The sequence below is a fragment of the Puma concolor genome, chromosome D2, assembly GCF_028749965.1.
Source record: "Puma concolor isolate L17-30 chromosome D2, mPumCon1.1.hap2, whole genome shotgun sequence".
In the NCBI taxonomy this organism is placed as follows: domain Eukaryota; kingdom Metazoa; phylum Chordata; class Mammalia; order Carnivora; family Felidae; genus Puma; species Puma concolor.
Window position 1 is genome coordinate 47,309,003 of NC_141677.1, and position 21,194 is coordinate 47,330,196.

At 55.3% G+C, this 21,194-nt stretch overlaps 1 protein-coding gene across 10 annotated transcripts in view; it reads right to left on the reverse strand.

The window, feature by feature from the left end:
* Positions 1–21,194, reverse strand: part of ARHGAP22 (Rho GTPase activating protein 22) — a 176,583-nt gene that overhangs the window by 8,760 nt on the left and 146,629 nt on the right. For 9 of the 10 annotated variants that reach the window (XM_086680229.1, XM_086680232.1, XM_086680231.1 and 6 more), the window contains 2 exons: positions 3,318–3,525; positions 535–667 (listed from right to left, as the gene is read on the reverse strand). In XM_086680229.1, the coding sequence (XP_086536355.1) occupies positions 535–667; positions 3,318–3,525 (341 nt within the window). Of the gene's footprint in view, positions 1–534; positions 668–3,317; positions 3,526–7,961; positions 8,425–21,194 lie in introns of those variants that run through there. The other variant, XM_086680238.1, reaches the window with a different exon arrangement.

Sequence of the window (21,194 nt, forward strand, 5' to 3'; positions counted from 1 at the left end):
GGGGGTAGGCGTGGGAGCCCTCAGCCCTGGAAGCAGACTCAAATTCTTTTGGGAGGAGGCAGGATATAAATAGATGAAAGGTCTGGTGGTTTCTGAACCCTGTGGCTGGCCTGGGTGGCCTTACGTTCAGGTTGTGTGTGTGAGTGTGTGTGTGCGCGCAGCAGGAGCCCCCACTGGGGGCCCAGGACCATGACTGAAACTCGGACTGCTTTAGGAGGTACCTGCCCCTCCCAGAGACGGAGGCCTGCACGAAGAGAGGACCCTACACAGATGGGATGCTCCAGACATGCACCATCCAGAGCCCCCTCCCACACACAGACCTGCTCCGGGCCCCCCTACAATCACAGAGCAGGGTGCTCGGGGCACCCCCCTTCACAGAGCAGGAGGTTCAAGGGCCCCCATCCTACAGAGCAGTTTGTAGGCCAGGATCTATGTGCCACGAAAGTCACTCAAAGTCAGAGTTTGTGCTCTGCGTCCATACATCCAATTGCCGGCAGGCCCGCCTCCCAGGATGGGTCCCCAGGAGCCACTAACCTCCCCCTCGTCCTTGGTGAGCAGCTGGGCACAGCTGAGGAAGTCCTCGTACCTGGCGAAGGGGACCACAGGCTCGGGGAGCTCCCGCAGGTACAGCTTCAACAGGGAGGCCACCGTGTGCACGTCTGTTGTGCTGTGGGCAGGGGGACATGCATGAGGCCTGGGACGCCGGGAACCCCAGAAGTGACCAGCACCTTGCACCACACCACCAGGAGCAGCCTCTGCTCTCATGTCCACGTGTGTGCTTGCGTGTGCACACTGCTAGTCAGGGAACCGGGAGGAGCGCAGGTCCCCTTCTGGTGGCCTGGTGGCTGCCCCAGGGTCCTCTGCAGGGCAACATGGGAGCTGCTCTGCTCCCAGTAGGGGGTGGATGATGAGTGGATGATGGGGCCCCCAGGGGCTGGGCAGTCAGAGGTCAGGCCCTGCCCCCCAGCCTCTGAGTTCCTGTTCACATTACAGACGTGTGGGGCTATGTTCATCACCCCATTTCCAGCACCCCAGTGCCCTTTGTGTCCACTCCCAGCTTGGAGCTGCCCGGGCTGATGCGCCCCCAGTGGAGGGCAGCAACCCTGGGCCTGTTGGCCTCTGGGTTCAGTCCCTGGACTGCGGTCTTGGCACCTCCTCTAAGCTTGCCTTCCTGGATGGGTCTGGGCCTTAGGTATTTCATCTGCTTGTCTAGGGCCCTGGATTTAAACCCTGAACCTGCATCTTAACTCATGGCAGGCACTCAGGAAAGATGAGCCAAGGGCCAGGAGAATGCGACTGTGTGCCACTAAGGTGTCACCTGGCCCTGGCTGTCCGTGGCTGGCCTCACAGAATCCCTTCTGGCTATGGCATTTGGGATTCTGGGGTTCTACAGCCCCATATATACCTGAAACCCACACAGCTAGGGCCCCTCTCTGCCTCAAGCCTGGTGGCTCTTAGTCTGGCCTGGTCAAGGGGCCCCCGTCCCTGCCTCTAGCCAGGAAAGCTGCTGCCCACGCTCTGCACTACCTTCTTCCAAGGCCACTTTACCTCCTTTGCCAACACCCCCTCACTTCCTGGGTGCTCACAGCCCCAGCGGGTGCCCAAGCTCGAGCTCAGTGTCCTCCCTGCCTCCGCCACCCCCCCCCCCCCCAGCCCTGTGGGTTCAGTGTGGGTCAAGGCAGGAGCTAGAGCCCCAGGAGGATCGGGGGAGGGGCAGAAAGCAGGGAGGATCTGCAGGGTTGCCCTTGGGGAAGACCTGGGTAGTGTAAACAGAAGTGTGGCCAAGGCCCCTCTGTGATGTCTCCCGTCAGTGGGGGAGGTGAAAGCTTTTCTGTCCTGGGCAAGTGGACTGAGAGCAGCCCTTCTACTCTGCAGGCCTCGCTGGCTGGAGCCCCATCCTGGCTCCCCCTCCATGCCCTCCGCTTACAGTGCTCTTGGGCCTGGGAGGCGTGCCCCCGCCCCCGCCAGTGCGGCAGCCTCAGTTCACAGCCCCACACATCCCTGCAGCTATGCTGTCCAGATCCTCTGCCCCGCCCTGGTCTAGGGAGCCTGGCCCAGCACCTGACTGCCTCACCTGCTTCCCTCCCTGCCTAAAAACGCACTCCTCACCCTCTCCTTCCTTCCCCACTCACTGCAGAGCCTTTCCCTTTAACAGAGGCTCAGGGCTTTTTCTTGGTACTTCTTCCTGAACCCCCCTCACCACCCTCCCCTCCTACACAGGCCTGCCCTGAATCCAGGCATCCTTCCCCAGCGCCCAAGGAGATTGTCCTACAGCCCACAGCCCTGTGGGTGCCCACGAGCCTAGGCGTCCCTCTAGGGCAGTGTCCCCTGTCCCGCTCCCTCCCCCAGGATCAGGCTCTCAGCGTGTGGTAAGGGAGCTGGGCACAGAGGTAGGGAGGGCTGCCCTGGGGTCCAAATCAGCTTCTGACCTTACTCTAGGTGTGACCTGGAGAGATAACCCTTAGTTTCTCTGCCCACAGGGTAACACCTCCACCCCTGGATATCTCTTCTTCCCTGAGGGCGGAGCTCCCCTGGGGCAGCATCCAGTCCATCCAGTCCACCTCCGCAGAAGGGAAGTGACAGACTCGCCTGGCTGCGCTGATGGGTCTGGGCGGAAGCTGGAGGCACTGAGGGTGCTCTGCCCCAAGAGAAGAGCTGGGAAGGCCAAGGCCAAGGCTGCTGGCAGAAACCCATGGGCTTATCCTGGGGCAGAGGCGGGCCTTGACTGTGAGGGCGGACCTGAGAAGAAAGGGCAGCTCCACGGAGGCCGGGGTTGGCTTGATGCACCAAGAACTTTCTATGAAAACTGCTCCATAATGGGTGGGGCCCTGTCAGGAAGACGAGGCCTCCAAGTAGCCCCCCCCCCCCCCCCCCCCCCCGTCACACTTGGGCTCCTAAGTGAAGTTGCCTCTATCCACAAGGCGCAGCCCCGGACCTGGTAAGCCCAGTGATGGGTCAGGACGGACAGGCACCGGCGCAGGGAAGGTGGAGGAGATGGGCTCCCCACCCCTGACACCTGACACCATGTGGGGCTGCTGCGCCATCCCGTCACTGAAGGGGCCTGGGGGTGGGCCAGGGTCCCATCCCTGAAAGGAGGCCCAGGGGGCCTCTGCAGAGACTCTGTGCCCAATGGTCAGCCCATGGGGGTAGCGGGGGGCACTCACTGAGCACATGGGGGGAGCCATGCCACCCAGCATCCTGCTGCCAGGCTCTGTGGGTGCCAGCGGGCCTCTGCCCACTGGAGCCCGCGTCCTGGGTGGAGCCCCTGCAGCGGGAACGGGCAGGTGATCCGCCTGTACTGTTCTCCCTCGGCTCACCTGTCAAACAGTGGCTTCTCCCCACAGTCGAAGGAATCCTGGAGGTCCCTCACCAGGTTGGCCTGGCCCGGCATGCGGAAGAGCCCCTCCTCAGTGAGCCCACGCTCCCGGATGAAGTCCACGCACTGCTCCACCAGCAGCGGGGCCAGGCGGGGGCCATACTTCCGCTCGTGGTGGACCGTGTCCTCCAGGCGCTGCCCAAAAATTCCTGGGCACAGAGAGGAACTGGTCACACCCTCAGCTAACCAGCTCAGTGAGTGGGGGGTAAGGGTGCTTGGGATGACGGAGGAGGAGGGGTACTGTCAGGGCCCAAAGCGCTCCTGAGGCGCCCAGAAGCTTAAGGAACCTATCAAGGCTTCCTCAGACCCTGGGCAGAACCCAGAGAGCAAGAATAGATGAGGCAGAGCTCACGCAACAAGACAGGGAACGTACTCACAGGAAAACATCATCATGATTCGGCATCACTGGTCGTTAGGGAAATGCAAGTCAAACCCCAGTGGGATACCACCTCACACCCGTTAGGATGGCTACTATCAAAAAAAAAAAAAAACCCAGAGAACAGCCAAGTGTTGGCGAGGATGTGGGGAAACTGGAAGGCTTGTGCACTGTTGGTGGGAATGTAAACTGGTGCAGTCGCTGTGGAAAACAGTTACAGAGGTGCCTTAAAAAACGTACGCAAAAATAAATAAAAATAAATGTTAAAGAAAAAAAATTTAAAACAAAAATAAATAAAAATAAATGTTAAAAAAAAAATTAAAAAAAAAAAGGGGGGGCGCCTGGGTGGCTCAGTCGGTTGAGCGTCTGACTTCGCTCAGGTCACGATCTCACGGTCCGTGAGTTCGAGCCCCGCATCAGGCTCTATGCTGACAGCTCGGAGCCTGGAGCCTGCTTCGGATTCTGTGTCTCCCTCTCTCTCTGGCCCTCCCCCCGTTCATGCTCTGTCTCTCTCTGTCTCAAAAATAAATAAAAATAAATGTTAAAAAAAAAAAAATTAAAAAAAAAAACATACAACACGGGGCGCCTGGGTGGCCCAGTCGGTTAAGCAGCCAACTTCGGCTCAGGTCATGATCTCGCGGTTCACGGGTTTGAGCCCCGGGTCGGGCTCTGTGCTGACAGCTCAGGGCCTGGAGCCTGCTTTGGATTCTGTGTCCCCTCACCCCCACCCCTGCCCCTCCCCTGCTCATGCTATGTCTCCCTCTGTCTCTCAATAAAAAAAAAATTTTTTTTTTTTTAATTTTTTTTTTCAACATTTTTTATTTATTTTTGGGACAGAGAGAGACAGAGCACGAACGGGGGAGGGGCAGAGAGAGAGGGAGACACAGAATCGGAAACAGGCTCCAGGCTCCGAGCCATCAGCCCAGAGCCTGACACGGGGCTCGAACTCACGGACCGCGAGATCGTGACCTGGCTGAAGTCGGACGCTCAACCGACTGCGCCACCCAGGCGCCCCAAAAAAAAATTTTTTTTAAATGTACAACAGAACTACCAGACGACCCAGCCACTCCACTTCTGGAAACTCAAACGAGCAGGGCAGAGGACATGCAGGGGGAACTGCCCACAAGCAGAGGGTCCCCGAAAGGGGAGGGGGCGAGCTTGGCACTGCACCCTCAGTGCCTGCCTCCTTTCCTGTCAGCCTCACCCGCTACTTGAGCGTCCTAAATCCGCCTGCTTTGCTGCTGCCTGGCCCATGAGCAGACCTCTACCCAGAGGTCTCTTTCCTCTTCAGTCTGTGCAAATTTCCCATTAGCGCTGGGGAACAGCTCAGACGTGCCCTCCTGTGGGAGCTGTCCCAGCCCCTCACCTCTGCATAACCACAGAGCTCTCGCTCCTTCTCTCCCTGCGCTCTACCACGGATGCGTGAAGACACCTGCCCCTCTGCAGCCCCGAGCTGGTGCTGGACTGGGGGCAGAGGTCAAGGAGCACTGAGTGAAGGATCCGGAGTTCACGCACTCGGCGCCCCTCCCTGGGCTCACAGGGGACCGAAGGCCACAGTCAGGGAAGAGAGACACGGAGCAGAATTCTAAAACGTCCTCCGGAGATCCACAAAGCTGGGGTAATCCCATTCAGCCTCCTCTGGGCTCTAGCCCTTCCTGCTCTCCCATCTCCCATCCGAGGGCCAAACGCCATCCTTCTGTCTGTCCCTCTGCCCATCTACCCTTCTATCACTGTCGCACTTGCACCTCACCCTGTTCTAGGTAGAGGACAGCCTTACTGAGGCTCGAGAGCTGTAAACATGTAAACCCTACCAGCCGAACGCCCGTTGCTGCCCCCCTCCCACCCCCCTCCCCCAGGATAAAAGGCAATTTGGCAGGCAGGCCAGGCTCTGCCCCCACCTCCCTCTGGCGTGCAGACATGGGCCAGACACAGGGCAGCCGCTTCGGAGCCTGCTCCACTGTTCGTGCAGCACCCTCAACTCTGACGGCCCCCTCCCAATCTCAACACACCCACGGCCTCCCCGTGAGGCCTTCCTCCCCACTCACCCCACCCTAAACAGGGCTGGGAGAGCCAGGAAAGGCCATGGGGCCCCTGGTGCTTCCAGATAGAGGCGATCTGGGGGAGGAGGTGACACTGAAACCGGGGTGTAGGCATGAGCAGGAGACAGCCTGCTGGGTCGGGGTCTGATGTGGACTACAGGGCTTGGAGGGTGGACATGAGGGAACATAGCTGAAGACGCAAGGACCAGGTGCTGTGGTGAGCACTGACCTCATATGTTGCTCAGGGACTTTGGGAAACGGTGATAGTTCCTCAGAGGCCCTGTAAGTCGCTGAGCTCGGTGACAGGACTGGGCTACGGGTGGGAGTGGAGACACGGGCAGCAAGTGGTGGTCAAGACTGTAGGCCATAAAAAGATTCTGAGCCTCAATGTGCACGGGTCTGGGTATACATCCCAGCTAAGCTATTGAGCAGAGAGGTGGCCGCCTCTCCTGGGCCTCAGTTTCTCCATCTATAAAATGGGATCATCGTACTGTTTTTAAGGGGCTGCCCTGAGGGCCCTGCCCGAGGCAGGGGGCTGTGAGGCACCACCAGGCCTGGGACTGACCCCACATTCCCAGCAGGGCTGTGCGGAGCTTTGCATGAGACTCTGTGCCAACTTTAGGAGCAAGCTGCCCCCTCACCACCCTCTGAGGAAAGAAGTTTCGTGGAGCGCTGCGGGAAAGCTCACTCCAGCCCAGCCCTCTAGGGTTTCCTTTCTCCTGCTATCCTGCTGGAAGCAACCTGCACTCCGGCTACAGGGCCCGGCCTCCTTCACTCTCCTTGCCCACCACTCCCCTTTCCAGGGTCTCTCTGGAAGAACCTGGCAGGGCTCAGAACAGCCACACTGAACTCCCTCAGCCCTCCTGGCACATCTCGGAGGGGAAGCCTTGCCAAGAACCGGCTCTGGTAGGTTTGTCAGATCCCTGGAAACCCAGCCAGTGTGCGGGTTCCTCGAGGCCCCAGCCCACGCTCTTCACAAAGTACTGGCTTCGCCACCAGAGAGGAAACTGGCAGTGGCTGCCTCTCCTCTCGATGAACCTGTCGGAAGGCTCAGAGCTGGGCCGAGCCTCCTTCCCTGCCAGCTCCCCCTGGCAAACCCTAGCCCTCACTGCCCTCTCCCCAGAATCCCCTGAAGAAGCAGGAAGTCACAGGCCACAGACCGGGCAGTCAGTTGGCTCAGATCCCTGTCCTGGACGACCTTGGGCACAGTCCTCAGTCTCCCTGCCACTTCGTGGGGCTGTGAGAAGCCATGGGAGAGCTTCCCACAGCAGGCACACCGAAGCAGGTACTTGGTGAATGTGGCCTTCTCTTGGCCCAGGAGGGCCGGCCTAGGGCCCTGGGCTCTGTCAGCTCTGCAGGAAAGGGCCTGGTTTTCCCTCTCTGGAGCTGATTCCCAAGAGGAGACCTCAGGCTGGCTTTGGCTCCTCTAGGGTTCTCTCTAGTTGGTGGCAGGACCAGGAGTGGGGGACTAGGCCACAGTCGGGGAAGAGAGACGAGGAAAAAACGTTCTTAAATTCTCTCCAGAGGTTCAGACTTGGGGAAGTCCCTTCCTGCTCTCAGCTCCCCTCCAAGGTCTGTCAACCCACCCTTTCATGGCTGTGTGTGCCCAGGTGCCTGGCCCTGCTCTGGGGCCTCGACAGCTTCAGAGCTGCCCTGGAGGCTGAAACCAACAGGCTGGACTCTAGCCAGGCCTCACCAACCAAGAAGCTGACATCAGCGCAAGAAAGAGAATGGCAGCAAGAGGCATACATCATCTTGCCGGGGTCCGGCCCAGGGTGAGCCAGCCCCAGGGCAGAGGATCCCTATCCTCCCGGTGGCAGCCAGGCCGCGCAGTGGCTTTCCCGAGGCCCAGGGAGGCAAACGTGGGGGCGAGCACTGGGTTTGGAGTCGGTAGCCCGGGGTTCCCGTCAGGCTCCGTCCCCTCGGTAGCGGCGGGGGTGGGGATGACCCTTGGAGAATCCCCGCCCGGCTCCGGGCCGCCACCTCCCCACCCCGGGCGCAAGATAGGAGGGGCCTCTCGCCGCGAACACGCACGCGCCCCGCTCCCCCAGCCCCGCGCCCCGCCGCGGGCACCCCGACCCACGCGCGCTCCCCGCCGCGGCCCCCGAGACGCATGCGCGGCGCCCTCCTCGCCCGCGGCGCCGCTTCCCCGCACCCGGTCCCGCGCTACCTGGGGCCGCGGGCGCGCAGCAGGCGGGCAGGCGGCAGGGCGGCCGCGGGCAGGCGCAGCACCGGGAGAAGGCCCGCGAGGCCGGCATCAGGCCCATGGCGCACCCGGTGCGGCGGCGCGGCGGGGCAGGAATGCCCGGCACGCGCGCAGGTAGCGTCTTGCCCGCCGCCCGCCCCGGGCCCGGACCCTGGAGGGAGGGAGGGCCCGGCACTTGCGAGTTCCTGAAATGCCACGCCTGAAGCCGGCCCCCGGGAAGAGCCCCGGGTTCGCACGTCTCACCCCCTTTCCCCGAACGCTCCGCGATACTAGGCTTCTAGGCTCCGGAGGAATGAATGCCAGCAGCTCCCAATGACGGTCCCTTCCAACAGGGGGGACGAGGACTCGTTTTAGGAGCTCCCATTCCCCGCAGGCTGGGAGGCATGTGTTCCAGGTGGGGCAGTGGAGACCCAGGAAGGCCAGGTAACTGTCTGGGTCACCCAGCTTGGGGGGTGGGTGCGTGGGGGGGGGGGGGGGTGGGGAGGGAGCGCCGAGCTCGGATCTAACACTGGGCTCCTGGCTTCAGAGCTGGTGCTTCGGCCTTTAAGGCGTCCTGTGCAGCCCAGAGAGGTGAGTATTGATGTCCCCATTTTACAGACGTGGCAGCTAAAGTCTAGAGAGTTTATAGAATTTTCCTAAGGTCACACAGCTAGTAAGTACCAGACCTCCCATCCAGACTTAAACTACGTTAAGACAAGTTAAAGATACGTATCTTAAAGATACATTCTTTCCAGGGCGGGATTCTGTCCCAGTGAAATGAACCCACAAGCCCATACTTCCAAAGTCTGAAGACTGGGACGTTTATACTCCTCCTGGTATATATACCGGGGGGGGGGGGGGCAGGTGCAAAGCAAAGCTGGCGGGGGGGGGGGGGGGGGGGGGTGGCAGCACCAGGCAGGAGGAATAGAGACCCACGGGGTTCTGTGGGCCAAATTCTGTAAGGGAGGAGCTTAGGGGAGCCCTGGGGCTGGAAGGGGTGGGGGGCTCATCTGAAAGCTGAGTGTGCAGTGCACAGCCAGTGCTCTCCGAAGCAAGGAGGGACCAGGATGAGGCAAATGAGGCACTGCCCACCTGCGCAAAACTTAAGGTACCAAAAACTTCAATAAGCAAGGTAAACATTTCACTGCAGTGTTTTAACAAATACAAGTTAATGTAAAAAAAAAAAAATCCATGATGAACAAATTATCAAAACTTTAAGTAATGACAGGCTGCAACCCTGCTTTTGGCACAGATCCTGTGAGCGTCTCGCCCTAATCCCCCGGATCCTGTCTTCATTTGAAATTTTGAGATTTACTGTAGACGTGGTGGGAGAAATAATGATTCCCCCCTCCCCAAATGTCCATATCCTAACCCCTGGAACCTGTGACTGTGTTACCTCACCTAATAAAAGGGATTTTGCAGACATGATTAAATTAAGGACGGAGAGATTGTACTGGATTATCCAGGTAGGTTTTCTAAAAGGGAGGCAGAGGGAAGGCTGACTACAGAAGAGGTAATGATGGCAAAGGAGGGAAGCAGAGACCGGAGTGATGAGGCCACAACCAACGAATGTGAACAGCGTTCTAGGAGGTGGACAGGCGAGGAACAGGGTCTCCCAAGAGCCCTCAGAAGGAACAGGCCCTTCCAAAACCTTGATTTTAGCGAAGACTCAGTTCTGACTTCTGACCTCCACGATTGTGACAGGATAAATTTGTGTCGTTTTGAGCCACTAAGTTTGTGGCAATTTGTTAGAGCAGCAATAAGAAACTAATGTAATGGACTTTTTGCATTAATTTCCATTACAAATATCACAATAACATGTTCATCCTGATCACTGAGGCTTTTGCTGCCCTCCTTAAATTCTGTGCTGCAGGCCACATAGGCCCCCTAGTCCCGGCCCTGATACTAGTATGGGGGTGGGGGCTCACATCCTCCTTAGCCCTGGGTTCTGGGGAGGGGTTCAGGGCTTTTCCTTCCCAAAGTTCAAGTACACAGGAAGGAAGGAAGGGCATTTCATGATGCCGGTGAGGGCCACAAGCCAAGGAATGCCCCGCCCTAAACCTGTCAGAAAAGCCTAGGGCTCCCACTACCCAGGGACCGTCTGGGTCTGAGCAGCACTGTCCACCTTCAAGGGAAGGACCCAAGGGCTCAGTTAGAGTCACCTACCCTGGGGGTAGGCGGACCCTCCCAGTGGCCATGTGGGCTCTGATGCCATCTTGCTTTCTCCTCCTGAGCTTTGGTTCCCCTACCTGTGCGGTTAGACCTGCCAGGCTGTAGGGAATCCCTTCCACTCCCACACAGATTCCCCAGACGGCTGGAAGTCTGCAAGTGCCCGCCATTTAGAAGGCTCTGGACTCAGATGGGCACCAGATTATGCCCCAGCCAGGATAACACACCCCATGTTGGGGGGTCATTTTTAGCTGTGGGGCCTATTAGGGTTGGATGTTCAGAGAGAGTCTTAAAATTGTCCCGTTGGGGGGTGGGTGCCTGGGTGGCTCAGTTGGTTGAGTGTCCAACTTTGGGGTCAGGTCATGATCTCGTGGTTCGTAAATTCAAGCCCTGGTGTTTGGCTCACGGGTGTCAGTGCCAAAGCTGTCAGCGCAGAGCCTGCGTCAGATCCTCTGTCCCCCCCTCTCTCTGCCCCTTCCCCACTTGCGCGCGCGCGTTCTCTCTCTCTCTCGCGCAAAAATAAACATTAAAAAAAAAATTGTCCTCTTGGGGCAAGGCCAAGAAGCTGAGGCTCTGTCCTCTCAAACAAGTACCTGGACACAGATGACCTCTTCAGCGGGGGTGGCCCTCAGTTCTGAGCTGTGTCGAACAGGCCCTGGGTCCAAGACCTCGGGGACTCTTTCCTCAGTCTGATTGCCTCCCCATGATCTCCGTCCCTCCCATCAAGACAACTCAGATCCAGAGGCTATGGTGCTCTGATGCTTACCCAGGAGAGAAAGAGAGAGAGGGAGACAGAATCACGGATGGTCTCACCCTGGGGACAGCTGCCTCTGCCCCCAGCTCTGCTGTGTGCTATAAGGCAAATTGCTAAACCTCTCTAGGCCTCTCTGCCTCCCTCTATAATGTAATTTTGATACAACTAACCCCTGGCAAGAATAGCACTTAGCAAGCATGAGACCCCTCTGTGTCTCCTCAGACTGATGTGGAGAACGACCAAGGCCACCTCGAAGCCAAGAGACCCAGGGAACCTGGCCACAGGATCACCTGGAGGCCCCCTGGCATCCTACTTTCCAGAGCAGGCATCCAGCAGGGGGTGCTCTGAGCTCTAGCAGACCTCGGTTAGAACCCAGCTTCCTGGGGTGCCTGGGTGGCTCAGTCGGTTAAGCATCCGACTTGGGCTCAGGTCATGATCTCACGGTTCGAGAGTTCAAGCCCTGCATCAGGCTCTGTGCTGACAGCTCAGAGCCTGGAGCCTGCTTCGGATCCTGTGTCTCCCTCTCTCTCTATCCCTCCCCTGCTCGTGCTCTCTCTCTCCCTTTCACAAAAATAAATGACATTTAAATACATAAATAAATAAACAAACAAACAAATAAAAAGAACCCAGCTTCCTGCCGACTTCTCTGTGACCTGGACAAAGCGTTTGAGTCTCCCTGTTGCCCAGTGTCCCCGCCTGTAAAGGTTTTCACGACCAGTTTCCTAGGGCTATTGCAGAGCCTGACACAGGAACATGCTGAATAAATGTTAGCTGCCCTGGAGAGTGGCTGGGGTTACTGGGGCACCGCTCAGTGTCACTGGCACTAACCCTCCACGGGCCTCATCTTAACAGTAACCATGACAGACTCTCTCCTGGCCCTGTCTGTGATCTGAGCTCTCCTTAGCACAAACAGAAGCCAGGCAGGCCACGTTGATGGGGCATTTCCCATCACAGCCGCTGGGAAGGAAGGAAGGACTTCTGGCAAGGTGGGTAAGAGGCAGCTGAACAGTTAGCGTCCTGAATTCACCCCAGTAAATCACCACTGCTGGCGTGCCGGGCTCTCCCAAGGCAAGTTATCTGCCCTCCCTCTCTGTTCTCCCCATAAACGGCCCCGGGCTCCCTGCCATCCTGTCAGAGGGGTCTGTGGCTGGGAACTATTTCTCCTACAAGCTCACAGACTCCAGAAGCACTACAGGGGAAGGAGGCCCAAGGATGCTGTGAACCAACCCCTAAGCCCAGAAGAGGCCAGATCTGCCCTCTGTGAGCCTGGGGCATGGAAAGGGTCCCAGGCCTGCTGAGGCATCTCCTCCACCTGGCTGGTGGACCCACAGAACATACGAGGATAGGCTGAAGGTACCAGAATCATGCTCAAGCAGCCCATCTGCTGGCTTAGTGACCTGAAGCCCAGCGCAGATTAGCCACAGTCCTTTCTCTCCCCTTTTGGAAGGGCTGCCAAGAAAGGCCCAGCTAGGGACTCTGGGCCTGGTGGGTCAACATTCAGGGAAACCGGAAATAAGACTCTCTTCTTCAATCTCCTAGAAGAGCTGGGCAAGCAGCACGGGGGAGAAGTGGTCCACTAGTATCTCGGGCTCCACCACTGCTAGCCTGGGCTGGGGCCAGTGACCTTTCATTCTGAACCGGATTGTGCCTCGAGGGGCTTCTATTTGGAGAGGTCATTCTAGCAAACAGTGACCACTTCCAGCTGGACTAAAAAGGTTGCTTTGTGTCCCTCCAACTTGCCCCAAGGCTGGGATTTTCTCCATGTCAAGTGTCCTGCCCTGTGGCTTCTGGAAGCTGCATTTGTCCCCTCTTTTTCCTTCTACCACCTGATTTCTGAGGAACCGAAGAGCAGGAGAATTGGCTCCAGGGGGGCAGAGGAAAGTCTCCAGCGGACTGTGAGAGCCACATACAACCGGGCTGGGGCAACAAGGCTCTGATGGCCACTGCGGGCCTGCTGCTGGTCCCTCACACCCCTCCCCAGCGCAGGGCAGTCACTGTGGGCAGGGACACCATTCCCAAGCTGGGTTCCTTGCCCCAGGGCTGTCGTTCCGTGCTGCTGCCTGTAAGGTTGGGGCAGAGAGCTTCTGGGCTGTGCTAGGCAGTGCCTGGCAGCCTGTGAGTGTCAGAGTTACCATGCTACTAGTTACTGAGCGCTAATCCTGACTCCTGCATCCAATGCAGCACCTGCCCTGGCTTCATGACAAATAGACATCTCAAACTGAGAAGAGTCCAAATGGAACTGTGGTCGGGCCGCGACCTCCCAAACCTGAACTGCGCTCTTGGTTAATGACAGCTCTGTCCCCAAGACCTCTCACCCACACCCCATGAGTCACCTGCACTGTCCTTGCTCTTGCACACCTCCACCCACTGCTTGTCAGTCCTATTTTCCAAACAGATTCAGAACCTGATTACTTTCACTGTCACCCACCATAGTGAAAGCGCCCATGTCTCCTGCCTGGATTAGTCCGTGTATACCTGTCCTTGGCTTCGCCTTGTCCCTCTCAGGCCAGCAGTCAGAGTGGCCCTTTTCAACTATATGTCAGATGCCATCATGCCTCAGCTCAAAGCCCTCCAATGCGCCCTCCCCCTTTCATTTAGGAGTGAGAGCCAGGGCACCTGGGTGGCTCAGTTGGGTTAAGCATCTGACTTCAGCTCAGGTCATGATCTTGCAGTTCAGGAGTTCCAGCCCCGCATCAGGCTCTGTGCTGGCAGCTCAGAGCCTGGAGCCTGCTTCAAATTCTGTGTCTTCCCCTTTCTCTGCTCTTCCCCTGCTCATGCTCTCTCTCTCTCTCTCTCTCTCAAAAATAAATATTTTTAAAAATTAAAACAAACAAACAAACAAACAAAAGGAGTGAGAGCCAAAGTCCTCACAGGGGTGCGGGAGGCTCCTTCCCATCTGCCCTGTCCCTCACCCCTCCGGCCTACCCACCCTCCACGCTGCTTCAGGACCACATCAGATGTGCTCTGCTGATGCCCAGGCTGCTGCCTCTGGCTGGCCAGCTTCCACCAGACATGCTGGCTGGCTTTCTCACCTCCCAGACTGTTTGAATGGCCCGTCCTCATCACTGTATTTAAAACTGCTCGGGTTTGTTTTTCTTTCAACAGCACTCACCACCCTTCCAAAACACAGAGGTTCACAGAATATGGGCCCCGGACCAGCAGCACCAGCAGCATCTGGGAACTTGTTAGAAATACAAATTCGAGGGCATCGCCCAAGCGAGCTGGAATCCCCGTGAGTGGAGCCAGCAGTCCCATTTCCACAGGCCTTCCTCGGGGTGCCTCAGATGCTAGCTAACATTTGAGAACCACTGCTCTGTGCCTCGTGGCTTGCTTTCCTGGTTAGTGGCCGTCTTGTGGAGTAGGGTGGAAGCTCCCCCGACCTCTTTTGCTGCCACCTCCCCTGCCTGCACACAGCAGGTGTGCTGTGTTTGCTGAATGTTCCAGGGCTACCTTGTACTGAGAGAGCGCTGAGCACTTTGTGTCCGTCTTCTCTCTTAATTCTCACGACAGTCCTGCAATGAAGGCATTCTTCTTCCGTTTTGCAGACAAAGACACAGAGAGGGTAACAGGCCTACCCAGGGTCACACAGCCAGCAAAGGGCAGAGCCAGATCACACTCAGACCACACAACCTGATGCTGGAATCTGTGCTCACTCTGCCTCCTCTCACCCATCAGTGCAACTGGCTTTGCCAAGCACCGTCCTATCAGACCCACCTTTGAGGGCTTGCAGGCTCTCTCCAGATAACTAGGCAAGGGTTCATCCGTGCAAGCACCTGCCAGATGCCAGGTAACCCTGGGTACTCAGTGGTTCCCTCTTCTTTCCTCTCATGGTGAGCTGGGTAGGAGTTGCTGCCCGATGGGGCTCCAGGGCCCATGTTCCCAGAGCTGGGCACAGAAGTCCAGAGATCTACAGGAGAGCATTGCCCTCTTCACAATGTCAAGTTTTCTGATCCATGAAGATGGGATGTCCTTCCATTTATTCAGGTCTTTTTTAGTTTCTTTTAACAACATTTTGTCACTTTCAGAGTAGTAAGTTTTATACTTCTTTTGTTACATTTATTCCTAAGTATTCTCTTCTTTGGGATGCTATTGTAAATGAAGTTTTCTTCATTTCATTGTTGGTGTGCTCATTGCTACTGAACAGAAATACAGCTGATTAGTGTATCCTGCAGTCTTGCCGAATGTTTTATGACTTCTAATTGTTTTCTAGTGGATTTCTTAAGGTTTTCTGTATATGAGATCCTATTATCTGCAAATAAGAGATACTTTAACTCCTTTCTTCCTTTCCAATCTGGATGTATGTCATTTTCTTGCCTAATTGCTCTGGCCAGAACCTCCAGTACAGTGCTGAATTTCAGTGAGGAGAGTGAGAATCTGTGCCTTGTTTCTGATCTCAGAGGATAAGTATCCAGTCTTCCTCCACAAGTATGATGTTACCTTTGGGTCTCTTGTAGATACATACTCTTTATCAAGTTCAATAAGTTTCTTTCTACCCCCATCCCTAGGCCATTTATTTTCATCAGGAAAGGGTGCCAGACTTTACTAAATGCTTTCTCTGAGTCTACTGAGACGATCATGTGGTGTTTTAAGTAGGGTTCATGTACTCAGCAGGGAGCCCAATGGGGGTGGGGGGGGGCGGAGCTTGAATTCACAACCCTGAGATCAAGACCTGAGCTGAGATCAAGAGTCAGATGCTTAACTGACTGAGCCACCCAGGCGTCCCAATCATGTGGTTTTTGTCTTTAATTCCATTCGTGTATTACAACTGTTGATTCTCAGGTGTTAAACTATCCTTGCATTCCTGGGATAAATCTCATTTGGTCATAAATCTCATTTCATTTGTATAATCCTTTCATATACTGCTGGATTCAATTTGTAAGTATTTTGTTGAGGATCTTTGCATCTATGTCCACGAGAGAGATCAGTGCTCCAGCCATTCTTCTCTCCCTCTCCAGTACCATCAGTCTTTTGCATTGCTGTTTTGTCTCCCAACTTAAAACCAAAAAATCCAACAGCCCTCTCTTTTTTTTTTTTTTTTTTTTTAAATTTTTTTTTTCAACGTTTATTTATTTTTGGGACAGAGAGAGACAGAGCATGAACGGGGGAGGGGCAGAGAGAGAGGGAGACACAGAATCGGAAACAGGCTCCAGGCTCTGAGCCATCAGCCCAGAGCCTGACGCGGGGCTCGAACTCCCAGACCGCAAGATCGTGACCTGGCTGAAATCGGACGCTTAACCGACTGCGCCACCCAGGCGCCCCCAACAGCCCTCTCTTTACCTGACCTCCCCTCCAGCCACTGTCCCATTTCTTTCCCTTTATAGTCAACTTCTTGAAATAGTCGGTTATTCTCACACTCCATTTCCCCTCGTCTTACCCTTTCTCACGCCCGCTATTATCAAGCTCTATCCCCAGCACTCCACCAGAACCATGCTTGCCCAAGTCAGCAATGAACTATGCTCGATCTCTTCTGGTTGATCTGTCCACAGTGCATGTTGTCACTGCCCCTTCCTCCCTAGACATTCCCTTCAGTTGCCTCAGGATCCCCAACTCACTCCGGGCTCCTCCCCCTCACCAACCCTCCTGAGCCCCCTCTGCTGGCTCCTCCTCTGCCCCTGACTTCTCACCTGGGAGCAGCTCAGGGTTCAGCCCTGGTCCTCTGCTGTCTCTACACTTGGCTCTGTGGTGCCTCACCCCAGCCTCACGGCTTCAAACCCCATCTATACGTCAACAGCCTCCAAATTCCCCCTCCAACCCAGTCCTCTCTCCAGTTCTCTAGACTTAAATGTTAAACTGCCTATTGGACACTTAAAGTTGAGCCTCTAGGGGTGCCTGGGTGGCTCAGTCGGTTAAGTGTCTGACTTTGGCTCAGGTCATGATCTTGTGGTTCGTGAGTTCGGGCCCTGCATTGGGCTCCGTACTGACAGCTCAGAGCCTAGAGCCTGCTTCAGATTCCGTGTTTCCCTCTCTCTCTGCCCCTACTCTGTTCATGCTCTGTCTCTCAAAAATAAATAAACGTTAAAAAAATAATAACAAACTTGAGCCTCTACCAGGTATCTCAGACTAAGCCCAATGGGAACTCTCACGCTTCATTCCAAACACTGCACTTCCTTTGGTCTTTTTCATCTGTTAATGGCTAATCCATCCTTCCAGTTGCTTAGGTCAAAACATCCTGGAATTACCCTTGACTTCTCTCATTCTCTTATACCTTTCTTCCATTCCAGCAGGGAAATACTTACACCGGCTTTACCTTAAAATATATCAAGAATTCAATTACTTCTCATCACCAGTACCACCCGGGCCAAGCTGCCATCGTCTCTCAGTTGCATTAGTGGATAATGAGCTCCTAGCTCGTCTCCCTGTTTCTGGCCTTGCCTTCTGGGATCTACTCTCAACAGGTGGCCAGAAGGATCCCGTTGGAACCCTGTCAGGCTCTGCCATTCTCTGTTCAAAACCCAGCAAGGGTACCACGTCACTCAGGGAAAGCCAGAGTCACCACCGTGACAAGGCCCTACTGACTTAAACCCCATTACCTCTCTGACTCACTTCCTGCTCTCTCCCTCTTCGCAGACTCTGCTCCAGGCAGACTGGCTTCTTCGCTGCTCTTCCGACATGGACCCCACTACCCCTGCCTCCAAACCTCTCCGCCCAGGTATATGTGTACGTCACCCTTCAGCTCCTTTACTCAAATGTCAGGAAACTCCAACCTCCAAAGCCTTTACTTGCCCTTCCCCCCTCACCTTTCTCCACGGAGCCCTGCAATCGGCTTGTTACCTGTTCTCTCCTAGAATGTGCATTTCGTGAGGGTAGAGGCCTTGTCTGTCCTGTTCACTGCTGTATCCCTGGCTCCTAGAATACTTTCGCAAGTGAATGAATGACTGGCTGAATGAATGAATGAACGAATGCCCAGATAAGAGGGACTGCCACCTCTGGGCAGGCCATCGCCAGTAACGGGCTCCACTGACCCCGTGGGTCTGCTGCCTCCAGTCTTCTCCATGGGGATGGCCGGGGCTGCCTCTGGCTGCAGCAGGCACACTGCCCATTCCTGTCTGTCAGAGGCGGCCTGCTCTCTGCCAGAACAAACATGCTTGAAAGGGCTCACGGACTCCGTTATTAACAGTGAAAGAAGGACTGATCCTCTAAGCCTCCTTTCCAGGGGAACCCAGGCTAATAACAGCTTTGCCAGGAACCTGCTGCAGCGGCTGACTGAGCCCACCTGTGAGTGCCCATGGCTTGCCCAGACATGTCTGCCATCGCTAACCCCTGCGATTGCTGCGTTTCCTCTGTGCTTCTGGTAGAAAGGAGATAAGTGCCTTTGATGACGGTTCCTGTTTGAAATCTTACAAGTTCTGCAGCACGCAGTCTGAGAAATTTGGTAAATGCTGGGGGACCTGAGGGAGGGACAGATCTGGGTTCTATGTTGGGTTCTGCAAAGGGTCCCAGTTCTGAGCAAGCACAGAGAAGGAGGGAGGGAGGGAGGGAGGGAGAGAGAGAGAGGGAAGGGGAGAGAGAGAGAGAGAGGTGGATGTGTGGCCAGAAGCTGGCACCATGAATAGAGTAGATGGGTGTGCCAGCGCCCTGCATGGTCTGAGTCAAAGCATGGCCTCTGGGGTTAGAACACCCACCTTTGTTTCTCAGCTTTGCTCCCTGAGTAGCTGGGTTGTCTTGGCCAAATTACATAGACACTTCAGCCTTGAGCTTCTCTGTTTTTTGTTTTTTTAATATAGTGAAGTATCCGTACATCCAGAAACGTACTTAAAGCATATACCTGCAGATTACCACATTGCTGTAAAATGAACACCTGTGTAAGCGAGACTTCTATCCAGACTTTTATGGCATTTGTTTCTGTGCCTTTCTTTATTTCTGCTGCCCGATTACCCACCTACAAATAGTACAGTTTTCTTTCTGCCCTGTTATTCAACTTTATACACATGGAATTATACCTATAACATGTTACTGAGCCTCCCTAGTCCCATGGTAGGTGTTTAGGATTCATGCACGTTGTTAGGTGGAGTTGTGGGTAATTCTTTTCCACTGCTGTAGAGTTTCCTGCTACAAGAACGAATCATACTTATTGAGCCCCTGGATCGTTCCTAAACCCCTGGTTAGGGTCAGGCCATCATGGGTAAGGCTGCTGTGAACGTGTGATGTGTCCAAGTCCCCAGCATATCTGCACACATATTTCTATCTGGGACATGCCTAGCGGTGGCACTGCGGGGCCTCGGGGTGCATAGCAACTTTTGCAGATCCCGGCAATACCCACAAGTGCCCGTAGCTCTGTCCTTGTCACCTCCGAGAACCGCCCGCCTTTTTCATTCAGTCTTTCTGGTGGGTGACTATAAGTGGCATGTCGTGGTTTAACATGTACCTGCCTGATGACTAACGAGGCTGAACGCTGCAGCCTATGTTCACTGGTCACAAGGATTTCTTTCTTGGTAAAGTGCCTGTCCGAGTCTCTTGCCGGAGTTTCTACTGGCTTGTCTGTCGTTGCCTTCTGGGTTTGTAGAGGTTTGAGGAGCAAGTCATTTGACGGCTGTATGTGGTACAAACACCTTCTCCCACCCTAGATGCTGGTCTTTTCATTTTCTTAATCTACCTTTTAACGAACAGATGCTCTTCCTTGTGTAGAGCATAATTTATCGATCTTTTCCTAAAAGATTAATGATTTTTATAACTCCTGCAAAAAGAAGTTTTCTCTACCCAAGATCACAATGATGTTCTCCTTTCCCTGGTGTTCGGAGGTGCCGTCTGTCGTAAGTCAAAGTCCAGCTGCATGAGAGTCTGATTCTGGGCTCTATTTTGTTCCATGGGTTCAATTCCAACCACTTTGCACCCAAGGAGGTCTGCGAAGGCCGCAGAAATCCCTGAGTGTGCCTGGGTCTTGGGTCAAAGTTGCCACGAGCCTCAGGAGGCAGGGAGGCCATGACTAACAGTGTGAGGGCATTTATGAAGCACAGGAAAAAAACTGTCTTTCCAAGTGATATCGACTCTTCTATGTGAGGATCAGTGGTTCTAGGAGAGATGGCCAGGCAGGCCACAGCCGGGAATAGCAGAGGAGAGCTGGCGAGGTGAGTGGGGAAGGGAGGGGCTCAGCCTACAGAGCACACTGGGTCTGGAGATGGGCTCCAAGCCCTGAAAGGTGAGCTTCCGCCCCTGCCCAGAATGTGCAGCACTCAGACACTGTGCGGGGGAGACAGGATGTCCATGGCTCTCATGGTCACATGGTCTCCACATTCAGCAGGGAGTTGGTGGCCGCAACCCAGCCAGTATGGTGACCCCTTCTAAAAGCTCTTTTCGTGATGATTGCAGAGGGGCACCGACCACACAGCCGGGAGCCACCCTTCCTTTCTCTTGCACCCTGTGTCTGTCCGCAGACCCTGGCAGCCCTACCTTCAGAACACAGCTGCTGAGCCCTCTTCACTCTCTTCTCCACCCCCACGCCAGCCTGTGTCCCCGTCACCCCCGTCTGATGGCTGTCTCAGCCTGCCGTGTCCACTCCTGTCTCTCTCTGCTCCACCCCTCACATGGCGGCCAAAGGGCCCTTTACAAATCTGGGTCAGGTCGTGTCTGTCTCCTGCTCAGAGCCCTCCTTGGTGCCCCATCGATTGAGAACAAAATCTTGAGATCCCCACCATGTCCCCAAGGCCTCAGTGACCTCTCCTGCCTCATGTCCTCTACTCTCCTGTCCTCACTCCCTCAGACCCGCTGGCCTTCCTGAGATTCTCTGTGTCCAAATCTTTCACTCCCACCTCAGGGCCTTTGCACTTGCTTGCCCCTCTGCCTGAATGCTCTTTGCCCAGCACTCCCCTGGCTCTCCTGGCCACTTCATTGAGCTGGCTAGGCTACAACATCTAACACAGCATCCCCTCTATCATCCTACTTAAATTTACTTTATTGTGTTTCTCTCTACTTAAAATCATGTGACACCTTGACTTGCCTATTATCCGTCTCCCACTGGACAATGGACGGGAGAGGAGGGCGGAGGAATCCTCTATTTTGTTTTATCACTGAACTTCCGAGTGTCCGGAATATGACCAGGTACGTTTCAAGCATCCGATAAGTGTTTTCAATAAAGCTGCATAAATGGCAACCACTGCTCTCAGCTCAGAAACAAGGCGCTGGTTGTGTGGGCAGCACAGGGGCCCTGTGTGGCTGTAGGAAGGCACAACAGAGGGAAGGACGCGGGACCCAGTGCAGACCACCTCAAAAACACCTGCTGTGCAGCAGGGCTCTGGACGCAGGGAGGCAGTATGCACACGCCACAGGATTCTAGCCGGAGGAGGGCATGTTTTGAAAGG